Below are 18,100 nucleotides of genomic sequence, written 5' to 3' on the forward strand. Positions count from 1 at the left end.
CTGTTTACACAAACAGCACGCTGATTTACGCTGGGGCTCTGACTTACACTTTAATCTTGTCTGCTTTTGCACACATGCAGCAACCTCTACATATTGTGCATTTTCGCTGAAAATTGTGAGCAATCTATATTGCAATAATGTAAGGAAACCACCAAAGTTTTTTAATAGTTATATTTTAATTTGTATTTAATTGCTGAACGGTACAGTGTATGTTATGGAAATGTACAGTCGTTACAAATTTGTTAAAAGGTAGTTTTCTCCAATTTATTTACTACTGTACTCTATTTTTTAAGTGTATTCATTATTTGATGTTTAATTATTCTAATTATAGGGTTTTAAAATGTTTTTTCATTGTTCTTTTATGTAAATGGTAGAAGTTTCTTACGCTACCCCATGGAACTGCTAGCTGTTGCAGCTATTGCTGTGTTCTCTCTATCTACTCCCTTCTTGATCAGTGTACACACTTTTGAACCATTAAAGGACAATAAACCCTGGTGAGCCCGTAATTCTGCTCTTCTGTTCCTACTTTTGCACTTGCAGACACAGCGAAAGCAAGAGAATCCCTGTAACATCATGAATGGTAATTTTCTACAGGTTATCACACAACAGCAAAGAGGTGTTTTTTTTCTAGCTCATGAAAGAATAGGGCCACATAAAGTCAGTAATAACATCAGTATTACCAAATCTGCAGGTGGGTGGGAGTGGGGAATCTCAACATGATTACAAAGCCCACAAATATACTGTATACAGATCAGATTACAGATCAGGTTTACTGTCCATAAATAGGTGGCAGCAATTCATTTGTGCATAAAAAGGATAAAATATAAATCTTCCTTACTTCTTATATTATGAATTAATTCTCAGTCTATAGCACTGAGTCAAAAAGAAAAAAAGAACAATAAATTCCCAACATGAAAAGCAAAGAAATCAACCCACATAGAATGCAGTATATAATTCAGTCTTTCACAAGATGACTATTGCAGTCATGTGGAGGATTTTCTAACCCAAATATGAATGCTCAAACTGTAAACTTTTATGGGGGAAATAAGTTAAATGGCAGAAAAAAAACTATATGCAATGTTACCCCCTTCTTCTTTGTGAATTTGACTGGATCACTCAAGGGGACTTATTTTATTCTTGTTAAGTCACTCCAAGGTAGCTTTAGCCTGTTGTCTTTGGTCATTGACCTGTTGAAATGTGAAATGTGAATTTTCAACCCAACTTTAGGTCTTTAGCAGACTGAAGCAGGTTTTCCTCTGAGATTTGCCAGTACTTTACTCCATCCATTTCCGCCTCAATATTGACAAGCTTCACAGACCCTGGTGATGAGAAACAGCCCTATAACATAATATTGCTGCCACCACCAAGCTTGACGGGTTTGACTGATTTAATTTATTTTCTGTTCACCTAAGCCACTGACCTCTGTAGCTCTTTCTAGGTTGTCGACCTCACAGAGGCTTCACTGTTCAGTTCCACCTTGCCAGGCTGTTCACATTGGAAGGATAGCCTAATTTCGGCAGTATGTGACTCGTAAGATAAACTTGAATTACAGTATGTCACTGTTCATCAAGGGATTTTAGTGTCTCTGAATTTTTATACCCATTTCCTGACCTTTGGCTATATGGCTTTGCTTGAAATTCACTATCTTATAGAGACAAATGTATATACTGTATTCTGGTCTCATGTGTACCACTATTATTGCACACAGAGGACATTCAACTAATTACAGTATGAGTCTTGTCAAAGTAATTCTGACCTCCTGAATTAATTTAGGTTTCACATAACTAGAGGAGTGAATACCTAGGCAATAAACATATTGCAGTTTTTGATTTTTCTCTGCAGTTTTCACTTTCTGTAAATTCTGTCTTTCTCCCATAAAAGTTTAGATTTGAGAATTTACGTTTTGATCAAAACTATTTGCTTTAAAATAATGTTACATAATAAATCAATATCTAGTTCAACAAACTGAGATAGCATTCATAGGGGTGAATACTTTTTCAAGGCAATCTATATACTGAGAGGAAAGGAATTCACCTAAGACTGTAATTCAATTAAGTTTAATATGGTAAATACATTGAGTGTTTCAGTTTATCAATACAATAAGCACAAGAAACAACCACAGTACATACTTGTACATGTATGTATTGCCAGTGATATTACAGGTCTCATGGAAACATGTTAGGGTGACTATTCCAATGTAACTGGTGACCAGCCTGTGCCCTAACACATGTCTTTTTCCATAAACTAAAATATTCTCTAAGCATTTATTTTTAATTTAGACTGGCAATAATATCTGAGGATTTCCTGAAGATATCTCTTAAGGTGTTATTCCATTTATCACCCGCCAGTGTATAGTATCGTCAAGTTGTATGTATATACATTTTGTGTATTGATTTAAAGGTGCTATAAATACCTGTGTGACACCTATGAACATGCTGCACGTTTTTTTCAACATTGGCTGATATGTAGAAAATCAAAATAACGTTATTTTTTAACATACTTGAATTTAATTTATTGTTTCCATTATTTGAAAAATTTTGAATTATTAGAAACTCATTTTCTGAGCAGTTGAACAGGCTGTCAAAACATTCTGCTACACTGCTGCTGATGGCTGTTTTGGCAGTCAACTCCATGGCCTGCTCATTATTAGGTCTATGCGATGGATTTATGCAAATTACTGTATATCTTTACAGATGTGCTTTTGTGCCCTTACTAGACTTATGAGGTGAAGAAGGCTCCACAACTGAAACATTGAATCTATTTTCTTTTCCTTTCAGCATGGAATAAACCTCTACCTGTTTCTTTGTAGCCTATGCATTCTGATGCAGCTACCTACTTAGACTTATGACTTGTCCTTTATCTGGTATTTTATTGCTATCTGTAAAAAGATCTGTAATAATTGTTCAAGATCCCATGGTTAATATCAAGCATGTTATGGTGACATCATTTCCTTGGGTCTTTCAAGACCCTGGATCTCTTAATCCAAACCCGTTGTGTCAAGGTGCAACGTGTTTGGTATTTCTACAAGCTGTCTAGCTGTGGTGTTCAAAGAACTATTAGTTATGACATTCAAAATCAAGGACTTCACGGCAAATGTGTACCATGTCATGACTCATACAGTATGAAACAGAATAAAATCGTTAGTTACTGAGACTGCTACAGAGTTCAAGAGTGCAGAGTGTATCAGGGATCAATGTTTACGATGAGCTTGTAATGGCGATAACCCCCTGGGGAGCATACTTTAGAATACTCATATTCCCTGTGACAAGAGACTGGTCAGCCAAGAACTTTCTTGGGCTGCATAGAGCATGAATATACTGTACTGTAGGTTTCAACCACATACATTACTGCTTGCTGCAATGGCTGGTCAAGGTCATTTTGAAGACGACATCAATAAATGAAACTAAAATGGTCAGTAATTGCTAGTAATGGTAAAACCTGATGGCTTATGAGCATAGAAATGACACTGTCAGATTGAGTATTTGGATTACTGATTATTCTTAGTACAGGTATATCTTTTGCTATGTAGAGTAAATAGTTTAAAAGAAGGAGTCAAAACTAAAGCTATTATAAGCTTAAAAAGTATATAAAAGAAACAAGTCTCAATTTTAAAGAGGTCAACAATATACTGTATATGCACATGGGTCAATTAATAGGGTTGCCAGAAGAAGGAAAAAAATTAGTCTTGAGTGGTTTTGGAAGATTAATTAGGATTTTATAGAAGAAAACAAAACCTTTGACCAATGTGTGCTTCCTGTATTAAATATATACTGTATATGTTACACAACAACTATAAACATATACAACAGGCACTACAGATGATTAAAATCATCTATATTTTGTATAACACCTTTCATGTTAATCATATCCTAAAGTAAAAACAAAAGAAAAATAAGTATGCATACCTAAATTGCTGCAGAAACCACATACTGCTCAAGGAAGCATGGAAAGATGTATTCTCAGAATAACAAGAAGAGACAGAAAAATAAATGAATGTGTTAGAACACAACCAAGAGCATGTGACATCATTATACGAGTGAAGAGACTGAAATGGCAAAGGCCTGGAAGCATAGAAGGAAGAGGCAAACATCATTGTACCAATGAAATGCAGATCTGTATTCCCAAGAGACTTTGGAAGAGTGCTGGGGAGGCCTTCATCCTGAAGGTGATCAATAAGAGCTGCAAATGATGATGCAAACAGTATTTGAAAACCAAAATGAAACATCCTATCTCTGCTGTACTAGAGAAATATTGTAAGTGGCATTTGTTAAATGTAACACAAAAAGACAATGACAACATATACTGTACAGCAATATAGTGAATGTCAAGTCCTAGTTTCTTTAAAGCTTGTATGCACTGAAACTAGGGGACTGTGTGCATGATTTGTTAGTGGCTAGTCTTGGTGGAAATGTGCGTGATAGGAATGATGAGTATTTGTAGCTCTGGCAGTCTTGACTATACCATGGCAGATTTTCACTGTTTTAGGGTTACATATTTAAAACAACACAGAAAATCTCACTTAAAGGCTTTTATTTACAGCAAATCTGCAACATACTGTTACATTTGAGGGATTTTTAAGAATACGCAGGTTTCAGGTACGTAGATTTGAAGTTAACAGATGCTAAGTATGTTTGCTTTAAAAGAGGGAACTAGATACTGACCTGTACTTAATGGTTATTAGTATAAAGTAAAAGTATACACTGAATAAAAGTGTTCTGGGAGCTGAAGGTTAAACCTAACAAAAATTAAATCATGCCATAAATAACTACAAAATCAAGAACATCAGTTATAAAATTCTAATTCCTTATGATTAAATATTGTAAATGTTTAAATAGAAATGTTTTTATGTTAAAGAATATTCTTATGCTGCTTCTCCTCCTAATGTAAAAATTATATTTCATATTCATTATTAATATTCATTCTTTAACAATACTTTAGGAATCCTCCATGTAGATTAGGACATTTGCCACCAGGATAAACAGTGTGTAATATAGACCACGTGGTTTGGATATCAACATGAATTAAGAACAGGTAAAGTGATGCCTGGAATCATGAGTACTCATGGAGATTTATTCTTTGTTTTATGTTGTGGTATGTCAGTGGTGAGACAAAGCAGCTGGCTTGTAATTGGCACGTAGGTGGTAGCATCTTGCATGTCCTTTCTGAGCTATGTACATGCGTATATAGCATTCTCAACTGAAATAAACACTGCTGACAGACTAGAAAGCAGTGGAATAGAAGTGGAATAGTAGAATTTTTCTTTTCATCTTGAACATTACCATTGTACGGATGCCAGACTAAGATATTCTCATAGATGGACTGAAAAGATTTGGAGAAAAAAATGTTTATTAACCTCATAACATTTCTTCAGTACTACCAGGCCACTATGTTACTGTTTCTTAACAAACATGTATTAAAGGTAATGGCACTCCTGGGCTGGCAAAAGTTTGAAAACGTAGCAGACTAAATTAATACTATGAAGGGAATGTTTGTAATTATTAAAAAATGTAATTGAAAATAATTCTGTAAACATGAATATTCAGTATTCATGAATACTGGAGCCACATAAACGCACAGAATCACAGCAACAATGTAGAGTAAGAAAGACCTTAAAGGACGTGGACAGGGATTCAATGACACAAATGGTGACAGCTTTACTGTCTCACATGTCTCATTTTAAAAAAAGACATTGTTCCTGCTCTGCATTGATACTGCAGCCATATCTAATACACAGTATGCCAGTCGGGCTGTCTTACACACAGCAAATACAAAGAAGTGCATGGAGGACCAAAAATATGCTGTCACTCATACTGTATATTTGACGATTTCCACAGACATTTAAAAAAGCAGGGTGGCATGGTGGTTAGCATTACTATCATGCAGCACTGGGGCCAAGGGTTCAATTCCAGACCCGGGCTGCTATCTGTGTGGAGTTTTATGTCCTCCACTTTTTGCATGGTTTTCAATCTGCAGTCCAAAGACATACTGGCTTTTGGGAAAAGAGGCCCTGGTGTGAGTGTGTGCGTGTCTGTGCTTGTGTCTGTGTCTGCCCTGCAATGGACTGACGTCCCATTCAGGGTGCATCCCTCCTTGCACCCATTCCTTGCCAGGGTAGGCTCCAACACCCCAGCAGTCCTGAATTGAATGAAGCAGGTAGAAAATGTCTACTTAAAATTATTATTGCAGTTGAGGCCCAAACATGACTACAAGAATGACCCTATTGTTACACAATCCATATAAGTTTCCAGAAGACTTGAAAATATAACCTCACATTTACTGTATATAATCCTGTGGGGTTTGTTATACTGTACATAAATCAATTTCAGCTTCAGTAGAAAATTACCATAACTGTTGAAAACAGATTTCCATTGCAAGTAGATTGTCCACCTGGCAATAACTGGCAGAAAAGTTTCTTCAAACACTTGTCAAACCTAGCTAATTGATTAAAACAATACTTGTTTGCATGTATATATTGCTTTTCATTCCAAGTTCCTTCACATATACAGTAGGAGGGGCTATATTGTCCAGTTATGATATGCAGCACCCAGTAGCTTATGAGAGCCATTCTGCACCAGCAGCCTCACTACATACCTGTAGCATATCAGGTGCTGAAGTGAGAAATCACTTCACTAATGCAATTTTAACCGACTTTATGAGTGCACTGTTAGATTAACCTTGGCTTAAGCATAACTGAGCAGTTAGCTGCTTGGACACATTGCTTTCTGTTGGATACAGAAAAGGCCCACTAGCAAAAAGCTCATCATGCATACCACTTCACCCTTAAGTTTCAATCTTCATTTAAGTATGTTTGAAAGAAAACAGGTACAATGCAGAATAAGTACAATCAGGGGTACATTAACTGTAAAATGCCTGAAATTGTCTGAATGTTAAATGTTACAATTCTTACAATTTTACACTGTCCCGTTTAATATTTCAAATCTGCAGGCTGCCAAAGGCTAACAGTAGTTCATGAGGAAGTATGAAAAAACACCAATATTTATGCTTTTTAGGTTGTGCAATATTATGTAAGTTTTAACATGTTGTAGAGATTTCACATTACAATTATACCAAACACGACCAAACACAAATACTTTTTCAGCTGAGGGATTTGTATTTACAATTATGAAAACCTATTGGCCTCATAATTATTGGTATTACAGTGACATCTGGCCATTTATGTACTGTATTTCCTGTACAGGTACTGTACATACAAACATCTAAGCCAATAATTATGTTGTAACATACTTATACAGTATATCCGATACAGATCATCGTTGTAATTGCTGCAGCTCCAGCACCTTTTATCACATGCTTTTCAAATAGCAACATAGTAAAGGCCCAGTGGAAATTATTTCAAACGACACACATGAAAGAGATGATAGACATAGCAATGCAGAACAAGACTAAGGCTGCACGCAACGTTTTATCTGTTGTTGGATTTCCGGGGATTACAAATGTATACAGTCACAATAATACCAAGTTATGTAAAAATATAATTTATCCAGAATAACATTTACAATATAGAATATAGTTGCAAACTCCAACTTGCTCTCCATGAGACACATAGACGGGGAGAGAAGCTTGGGGGCAGAGCACAGGGTCAGCCATTTATACGGTGCCCCTGGAGCAGTTGGGGTTAAGGGCCTTGCTCATGTGTCTAATGGAGTAGGATTCCTCTGCCGGCCGTGGGATTTGAACCGGCAACCTTCCAGCCATAGGCGCAGATCCTTAGCTACTATTATTATAAGAATGATGGATGATTATAAATGTAATGAAACCAAATTTACCATGAGAGATTTATTATATTTCTTATAAAGAAATTGTTATTAAGAAAAAATGTTATATTTCAGTTTCAAAGTTAATTGCAATCTCAGTCGTGAAACTGTCTTAAAATCTTCATCAGTTTTACTTTTAGCTTGTCTATGTGGTATTTTGACAAATAACTAATTGAGGACATACCAATGTTCACATTTTTCCTACAAAGTACAAGAGTAGTATTGGTTTTAAATCAGACATTACATTTATAATAATCCATCATTCTAATAATAATAATCAATTTTCTCATTGCTTTATCCAATAGGGATTGTGGGTGAGCCAGAGCCTATCCCGACAAGCATTATGTGCAAGAAAGGATACCGTACACCCTGCATAGGGCGCCAGTCCATTGCACACACAAACACAAACACACACACTCACAGGATCAATCACCAGTATGTCATTTGATTGTGGGAGGAACCCAGGCATCTGGTGGAAACCCACACAACCTTTGGGGAAACATACAAACTCCATGTACATAGCACCCAGGAACCAAACCCTGGGCCCCAGCTCTGTGAGGCAGCAATGCTAATGCTAACCACTGCACCAGTGTGCTGCCTAAAATAACTCATCTGAGAGAAAATTACAGCCCTGCAGAAACGTTCTCATTTTGAAATGCAATGAATAAAACTCAAAATATTTCTATGAGAGGAAGCTTACAAAAAGGGCTTTCTGAAACACAGAACAAAGCTAGGATTGGTTTTTGCTCCCCAGAAAATTAACACAATTAACACAATCCTGGAAGCACTGATGTACAGACCTGATTAACCAGCTGTGATTATCAGTAAAATGTTTTCTTGTCAAAACAGGAATCTTCCTGCAGAACAATTTCTTTGTTCCTATGACTGCAAGGCATACAATGTAGTGCACAGTATTATTGGGTATGCTGGAAAATATAAGGATACTGATGTTACATTACTTTCCAATATACCCAATACCCAACAGTGCTCTTGTGTTAAAGGAGGTCCTTACCTACAACATTATAACTACCCAACCTCTTGACATGAACAACTCAACAGTCAGAATAATGCTCATCACAACCTCTCCATACATGTTGTCATATGTCGGTCGACCGCAAAATACCATGCACTGGTGAATAAAACACTCTACTACTCTCTATGCCACCACCTCAGAAGTTCTCTTGTCCACATGCAACTAAATCAAATGGTTCTGGGCTGTTAAGGTGAACATTTGTCTTTCAGGACATGAGTTGTCCCTCAAAGAATCGATTTCCTGCTTTCTTTGGACTAGTCAAGCATAACATCTGATTCTGAAGGGTGGTTTCTCAATAGAAAACATGAAATCTTTATTACTCATAAAGGAAAACTATCCCTGTTGTTGCATTATATATATATATGGAATTTGTTATTAATAATGAATTCATTTAGTACATGTACCAAATACTTACAAACTTGTCAGTGCTCTGACAAGCTGCTCTGCAATGGGTTCAGAGGAAGGTGGCCTAGTAGTACATTCTGGGGTCTCAAAGGAATGTCTTGCACTGACAGGCTAAAAGAACTGATTCTTTTTAGCACCTGGCATTTTTCTGAAATGACCTGACTTGAGCTCAGTATTTAAGTATTTGAGCTAATGCTACTAATGCTACCCAATGAGCTGATGTACAACTATTGTTTTCTCATTGTGCATCCAGATATTTCTTTTAACAAACACAAATCTAAATAATTTAACCAAATAAACCAAATAAAGACCTAAAATGTGCTGTGCTCTTTATCAGAAGCAAGCTCATAATGGAATACTACTTAAATGCTACACAAAGGAAAACAAGAGGGAAATTTAACAACAGTGCTCAAGCAACCAACTGTTAAATTGACCATCTGCAATTTATTTTTCAAAAATGACAGGGAAATGGGTGCATGGCTTAGTAAAAGAAATACATTAATTTAATTCTGCTTTGTTAAGTGTTTGAATATCAATAATGATACACCACAGAAGTACCAACTGAGCCAGGATCAAAACGTTACAATGTTTATTTGTAACATGGCAAAGTTATTAAGAGCTCTCAAGTCTAGACGGTAGAGGGTAGACTATGTTTATTACTTTTGCACAGAACCTGTATGCACTGCTGTTGGTAATTGTTTTATTCTACTGTTTTCAAGATAATATCGGGTCAGATTAAAAAAACGGCCTTGCTTACCTAACTTCTTAGAAGTCTTTGAAGAAGCAATACAAGTAATAAATTCACATAGACATGCTATCAAGTGATTTTCAGAAGGCTTGTGATAATGACTACTTCTGCAAGTACTTTGATTAACAACTAACTGGTCAATTGGATAGGAAAAAGAAAAGGGTGAAAACTCATACCGGAGTGCTTTAATTAGTGTATTTCAACAGGATCTGAATTAGGATCACTGACGTTCTGCATTTATACCAGTGATCTAGATTCTGGTATTGCTATTTAACTAGTCAAATTCACCAAATACAATAAATAAAGAAAATAAGCAAAAACTAGATGCTACAAAGAAACGTCTGAAATAGACAAGATTTGGAAAACATTTTGCATATGATATTTAATGTACATAAGTAGATTACAGTATGTATTGCATAATCTACTTGTAATAAAAAATACAAGATAATATGAGAAAAACAGAGCTTGAAGAAACCTCTTCTGAAATTCTTTATATTTTTGACACAGTAATTTTATCTTGCAATGTGGAAAAGCAATATAAAGGCAAACAAAACATACATAACAACAATAGATGTAATGCTAAAATTGTTCACAAATGCACTAGTAAGATCTCATTATTAAGATTGTATGCAGTTTTGGTCACACATTAAGAAGGGAAGGGTGACCAGATACATTCTGGGGTCTCAAATAAATGACCTACACTACAGTATAAGGCTGAATGGATTTTATTTCTTAGACTGAAGGAACTTCAAGGGAACGTGACCCAAATATTCAAAATCCTCAAAGTCAAACCAATTAATGTTTTCAGAATCAACAGTGAAAGTACCAAATACCAAGTAGCCAAGGATACAAGTGGAATTACAGATGAGCACATTTAAAACAGGATGCACTGTTTCACCCAAAGTGTTGTGGGATTCTGCACAGTTTTCCAGTTACATTTTTGTTAAGCTAATACCCTGGTTTCTTTTAAGAAATATCTGGATGAGATCCTCAAATGAATTAGCCAACTTGAAAACAAACAAGCTAAATTGTCTCATTTGTAATCTGTTTTATGTCATCTTAAAAGGAGAAAGACAATGAAATACATTTACAGTAACATATTTTATTGTCCATGAATTCTGGACATACTGAAGTACAATAGCAACAACAGTCTCTGGCTGTTAAGGTCTTTCTTGAAAAAGAAAGAACATTTTCTGAATTTCTCCGGGAAAAGAAGAAACTGTTCATAGATAATTAGGCTCCTGCATAGCTCAGTTGGGAAAAGGTGCTTGTTCAATACAGACATCACTCAGTTGAGCCTGAGACTGGACTGTGATTACTCAAGCAGCACTGCCAGATTGGCCAGGTGTCGATACTAACAAGTCAGCTTGAATCAGCGAGATGAGCGACCCCTGAGTTTTGCCAGTTGTCTGAGAGATTGCAGTGGCCAGTGCACCAACAATGAGAACAGTGCACAAGTACATGCATGGTCCTGGTGTCCCTATGCTGGTTCAGCAGGTGTAGTGATCAACCACATTAGTGTAATATTTGTGATTTCAAATAAGGAGCATCAAAAATAAAATATAATTTTGTAAGTACATATAAGTATAAAATATAATTTTGTATATTTTTTTAATCACATCAGACATACAGCACATAAAGGGGTACACTAACACTATATGTATATGGCTCAAATACACAAAAAGAAAATATACTTACAGAATAAGTTGAATTCAAATGAAAACATGCAAATATATATAGTGCCATGCAGAGAGAACGTGCTCTGCAAGCAATCTCATAGCACTAAACACTAAATGCTCTTGAACCAAACCAATACAAAAATGTTAATTTCAGATACCGTGCTATATTGTCATATATTTCCAGTCCCACTCCACATTCCACCTGACAAACACTGCTTAATAATTAATAATAATTGCTTACACTTATATAGCGCTTTTCTGTACACTCCACTCAAAGCGCTTTACAGGTAATGAGGACTCTCCTCCACTACCACCAATGTGCAGCATCCACCTGGATGGAACCAGAACGCTCACCACACATCAGCTATCAGTGTGGAGGAGAGCAGAGTAATGAAGCCAATTCATAGATGGGGATTATTAGGAGGCCATGATAGGTAAGGGCCAATGGGAAATTTGGCCAGGACACCGGGGTTACACCCCTGCCCTTTTCGAGAAATGCCCTGGGATTTTTAATGACCACAGAGAGTCAGTTTTTATGTCTCATCCGAAGGACGGCGCCTGTTTACAGTATAGTGTCCCCGTCACTATACTGGGGCATTGGGACCGTAGGGTGAGCACCCCCTGCTGGCCCCACTAACACCTCTTCCCGCAGCAACCTCAACTTTCCCAGGAGGTCTCCCATCCAGGTACTGACCAGGCTCACACCTGCTGTGGGTTGCCAGTTGTGAGTTGTGGTGTGATATGGCAGCTGGCATGATGAAAGTGACAACACTGAAGTTGACAGAATTGATTTATTACTACCTGACATTCTATTATTTTCAGAGGCCTATTGTTTTTGGGCACCTTGATCAAAACAGAATACTAAACCAACTCTTTACTGACTGTCAGAAGGGTCTGGCAGTTTCAGCATGGATTCTTAATGCACTTCTTAGCTGAGTTCAAAAGGACTCACACAGTAAACAAAATTATGAAGATTGAAACTTCTTAGTAAACAGTAAAGGAGCTAATAAGAGAAAATTATAATGAGACTGAGCAGTGTTTAATGCCACACGATAAGGTGGCATTAAACTGCCATGTCTGAACTGAGAACACTGGCAATCCGTTTAGAAAGCTGCACCCCCAACATCTCAGCAGCCTGTTTATGAAGCAAAAGAAAGACACTAAATTAACTTTTTAATATGTATGAAACTGCAAAGGCAATACATGATAATGTACTTAGAGCAAAGGCTAAAAAGGGCATCTATGTTTTGAGTAAAGAAATTCTGATATGCTCTTTCCATTCAACAATTTCTTTCCCTTGCTTATGTACTTTATGCAGGGCAGTATTCCAAAGCATCTCTGGAAGACCTTAATATTTCAAGACCAATATTCATAATCAGGTACTGGAATAACATAAACCTGGCTTGAAAATAAGACTTTCTTTACTTCAAGCATCCATTATACACTAAATATTAAGACAGTAATAAAAAAATAAGTACATTTCCCATACAAAATGACAATCGATGTGTCAAATAAAATGTTTCAAGATAAACTGATGATACAATATTTTTTTTCCCCAAAAGAACAGTATAACATTTTGTTTTCAAAATATAACAAAGGAATAGAGAGTAACACAAATACAAATCTCTTGTGTATTGGCTTGAAAACAAATCAGATGCAGCAAAGTAGCATAAAAATATAAATAGTATTTAACCATAATACAGTATACTATAGCTTAGGTGAATGTACTTTTGTTTACATCACCCAAAAAATATATTACTATAAACTGTGCTGTGCTGATTTAATGTTTTAGAGTAGAATGCAGATTCTTCTGTAGGCTTGTCAAGTAATGGACATGGAAAACATCTGACTCAAGTCATTATGCTGGCGCATGATGTTTTCCTGCTGTAGGGCTGCTATGATATGAAGTCACAAGGGAAGCCACTGAATGGTCATGCTACAAAAAAAAAAAAGGCTGGGTGTACAAGCCCTTTAAAAAATCACCTGATCACCTGCCATTGCTGTGAAAAAGTAATATAGCCCACAATTCATGCACATTATGTATATCACAGGAAATGTGTGCAACAGAATCTATAATTCAGACTAATCCTAACCCATTCTAATCACTTGAAAAACAGAAGTGAATGTAACAGAACCAAAATCCTGCAGTCTTATCATTTGATAGACTGTCTGTCCTTGTCTTGTCCTTTCAGCATTCATGTCAACCTTAATCAAATGTATTGTACACCCTATGTACACAGATGATGACATTTCTATGCATCATTATTATTTTACAGCATCATTATGTTGCATGCTACTGGTTTAATTTTATTTGACTTGCTTACTTAAAAGTAAAGACTGTACGGTACTGTATATGTCTGGCTTCATAGTCACACTTGCATGTTATTGGTACTGTTTGGGTTGCCTTTTCCAATTCTGTGTGCTTGTAGCACAAATACTCTTGTAAAAGTAGATTCTGACCGTGGACAGTATTTGTCATGCAGGGCTGAAACTTTCTAATCTTTTGTGCCATAAATTACTGTACATTTTGTGAAACCATTTCTCTATAACATCAAATAACCTCTACATACTGACACATATAATGGGGTAAAAGCTGTATTGTTAGCTTTACGTATAAACCCAGACAATTATCTCTAATGTTTTCTTATCTCTATTATTTTCACTGACTGATGAATATTTGGGATTTTCTCACCACTACGTGTATTTCAATATGATTATCACTTCCTTAAGACTCATATGCCATAAAGCAGCTTCAATGCCAAAAACTGACAGGTCAATTAGCTGGAAAAATAGGTGTTACAAAAATAATTATCAAGATAGCCTATTGAACCACTGGACCTTTTTCTGAAGGCATCCTTCAGGCATCTTCTATTCCCTTAGACAGAGATATATGGCGTCAATATAAATACCAGGTTGTAACCTGCATTAGTACAGGAAATGACCTGGACTGAAAGGTCAGCCAGATACAGTATCTTTATCCCTGCTGAACCAGCTCATAAAAAATATGTAGTAATTCACAACTAAAAATAACAAATCTCCCACTGACAAAACAATTCTTACTGAAATCAGATAAAATACACATGAGAATTATTGTTTGTAGAGACAACATGTTTTATATTTGTCTCTACTGTAGTTTGAAGTGAAGTGTTTATAACGTTCTGTAATGAATGGGAAATCACTTGGCGATATAATAAAAAAAAACTTAAAAGAAATAACATACCTTCATATGTCCCACTTTCTAATAAAGCTCCACTTTTCTCTAATTCCATAAACTGGTCAACAGTAACAAAATTATAGTCCACCCCTGGGACCTCTCCCTCCTTAGGCTGCCTTGTTGTACCTGAAAAGGAGAACCAAAAAATAAGAGTCAGCCAACATTCATCTAGAAATTCATTTTTATTAGCAATACCACACTGAATCCTCAGTATATCATACCTGAAATTAATTGTTCATGATACACTTACATGGGTTTGACTGCTGAATGTGCACTAAACTACATCATTTTTGAGAAAGCCGATTAGGCACGGGTGATGAGGGACAGTAGTTTTACCTATTGCATGTCAAACCTGGTTAAAATCAAGAAAGAAAAACACAGAAAGGAACCCATACTGTATGTCCTATTTATATAGAGAATGACACCTTTATATTATCAGTATGCTGAAGGCTGTACTGTACAGTAACTCACCATCTCAAATGCTCATAGCAAGATGTTACACCCACACACAGTCCGTCAATGTCAATGACAAAATCAATGCATCCAACCGTTTTTTAATTGCAGTGTACAGTATGTGGTTCATCTGTGTAGTCTGCTTTATTGTTTAATGAATTATCGTGTCCAAACAGCACAAACCCCTAAATATAAGACTTTGTATGGGTACAGTTAGGGAGTACCTGTCATTCTGCAGTAAACCCAGACTTTCAAATGTTACCACAAAATGTCTTCCACTTCTGCAAATTGAAAGAAATATAAAATATTTATATTATATTTAAAATATAAAAATAAATATAAGCTATTCCCTGTAACTGAAGTAAAAATATCTAAATACATACATACGAAGTTTAGGAAAATTAAAAATACATTAGCAATGACATGTGACTATTGATTACCATGTTGTGTCTTGGCTTTTTGTATGTATTAAATGTGTCTAAGGTATCAGGTCTGTATGAAAATCCTCTATGAAATTCTCCAGTGTCAGATATTTCTAAACTTATTTATAGGAACAAATGAAAGGCATTGCAGGAATCTGGGTAAAATAAACTGAGTACAAAGTTTGGATGAATACAGTATGTTCATGTTAAAATATGTATATGAAGATGTTCCCTTCTTATTCTCACAATAAACATGAAAGAACAGTTTAAAGTTCAGATTTATCTCACTGGTACATTATATATTCTAGTCATGGTAAATTATGACTCATAAGATATGGCTTTAATTAATTAAGAAATCATATTTTTCGAATTACTGAAAAAATTATTGGAATACTTTTTAGAATAATATTGTGTTATACTTCAGACCACACACAATATCAAGAAACCTGATATTATCTTATAGATATATTATCTTATAGAAAAAAAATGGAATCTACCAAGAAATAAAACCAAGGTGCAGTGTTACTAAAGTGAACTTAATAATGTACAACCACAGTGTATTTGAGAAGATGTAACTAAAATCACAATTGTCTCCATAGTTTCCATCGAATAGACTAATAGACTAATGTTCTGTCAACCTTTTTACTTAAAGGTGCAGCAGCAGTTCCTAAACCTGTTTCACTACAAGAACTGTACATGCATACAGTATGCTCAACATTTTAATCTATATTATACTCTACATCTTGATCTGTGGGCTGGAAAGATTTCATTCTAAATTTGGTCAAATCTGTACATTCTGAGAAAGGTAGATAGACACCTGTTGTGTGGAATGTTTACAGAGAAAATACTGTATGTGACATTTCAGAACAACTGAAAGACAGCGGGAAAAGCCTAGTCAAAAATACTATTGTACTGCAGTATACAGTATATGCAAGGAAAATGAGAGGAAAATGCACAGAAACTACCTTTTGTGTAACAACATTAATTTCAAATCTTCGCTGAACTGAGCTATGACTTCTTGCAACCCTACAGGTGAATGGCACAGGTTAAATTTTAATTATGGCAAACTCATCAAAGTGAAGGAAATGTGGCAACACAGGATGTATTCTTTCAGTCTATAGAGTTGCCAAAGAAGCCATTACTATGACTTTTTAATTAAAAGCAGTGAATGTATGCTAAATTCAGTTCTGATAACATATTCATGCCACATTTATTTATTAAACCACAAATTTGCACCCATACTTAAAAGAGTAATTAAAGTGTCTTCAGATAATCATTTACATCTAATTGAATAGTGTTTTGAGGTCATTTTCTCCACATTTTAATGTTCAACAGCTTGCCATATTGCAGTGTTCCAACACTGTGCCGCTAGTTAAACAGTCCTGGCATGACATTTTTCTTACACAGGCAGTGCCCAAAAGCATGTTAAAGGACAGCACCAGAATTAATATGCACATTCTGCTGCATGTACTTCTGAAACACCAAACCTATGATTAGAAAGTTGAATTCCATAATTTTTGTGACATGATCCCAGAAAATAGATTTAGCAAAACAGTTTGAGATTATTGCATAAATGGAATTAGTCCACTAATATTTGACTAAACATATGCAATGGTTTCTATATGTTTTAGCCTGAATATATTTAGCCAATATCCATCTCTCAAGGTTTTCAGCTGCTCAAGCATGAAATAAAGTAATGGAAAGAAAACAGATCTTCTACAACCATTAAATTACTTGGCAACTCTGCCTTAAAGCTCCAACTGTTGATTAATCAGATCTTAAATAGGAAAAGCAAATTGCTTAACAAAATTCTCTCTCCTCCTCCTTCATGATTTTTTAAATGAATTACACACAGGACAGTGAGTCCTTTAATATTAAATGATAACTTTTTGTGAATTGATTTCATTTTGACAGAACTAAAACAAACAGAATGATTATTGCTAAAGCTTCATAGAAAAGAAAATACAGTATATGCTGATACGCTCAAATGCCTTGAATATTCCAAAGATTTAACTTCAGGGACACCTCAAAGGTGTAAATAAACAGCACATGCATATGCCCAGCACTTTAATGTATATTATACAGTATATCTTGGTGATAAAATAGCAAAACAAATGCAAAGGGATCAATCCCCTCTTACCAAGCTGCCTGGACAGTCATAGCTAATCCCTTCATTGAGGAAACCTGCCTTGTTTTGCAAATTGGACATTTTTGTAATTCATACAGGTATAATTTTAAATAAATAATCCTTTACTTATATAGCACTTTTCTGGAAACCTTACTCAAAGCACTTTACAAGTAATGGGGACTCCCCTCCTCCACCGCCAATGCGTAGCCCCATCTGGATGATGCAATGACAGCCGAAGTGCCC

At 35.7% G+C, this 18,100-nt stretch overlaps 1 protein-coding gene across 1 annotated transcript in view; it reads right to left on the bottom strand.

The window, feature by feature from the left end:
• Nucleotides 1–18,100, bottom strand: part of LOC148829612 (membrane-associated guanylate kinase, WW and PDZ domain-containing protein 2-like) — a 388,779-nt gene that overhangs the window by 147,798 nt on the left and 222,881 nt on the right. The window contains exon 3 of the mRNA XM_088923166.1: nucleotides 14,861–14,980. Coding sequence (XP_088779292.1) covers nucleotides 14,861–14,980 — 120 coding nt within the window. The remainder of the gene's footprint in view (nucleotides 1–14,860; nucleotides 14,981–18,100) is intronic.

The sequence above is a fragment of the Atractosteus spatula genome, chromosome 8, assembly GCF_055471065.1.
Source record: "Atractosteus spatula isolate fAtrSpa1 chromosome 8, fAtrSpa1.hap1, whole genome shotgun sequence".
In the NCBI taxonomy this organism is placed as follows: Eukaryota; Metazoa; Chordata; class Actinopteri; order Semionotiformes; family Lepisosteidae; genus Atractosteus; species Atractosteus spatula.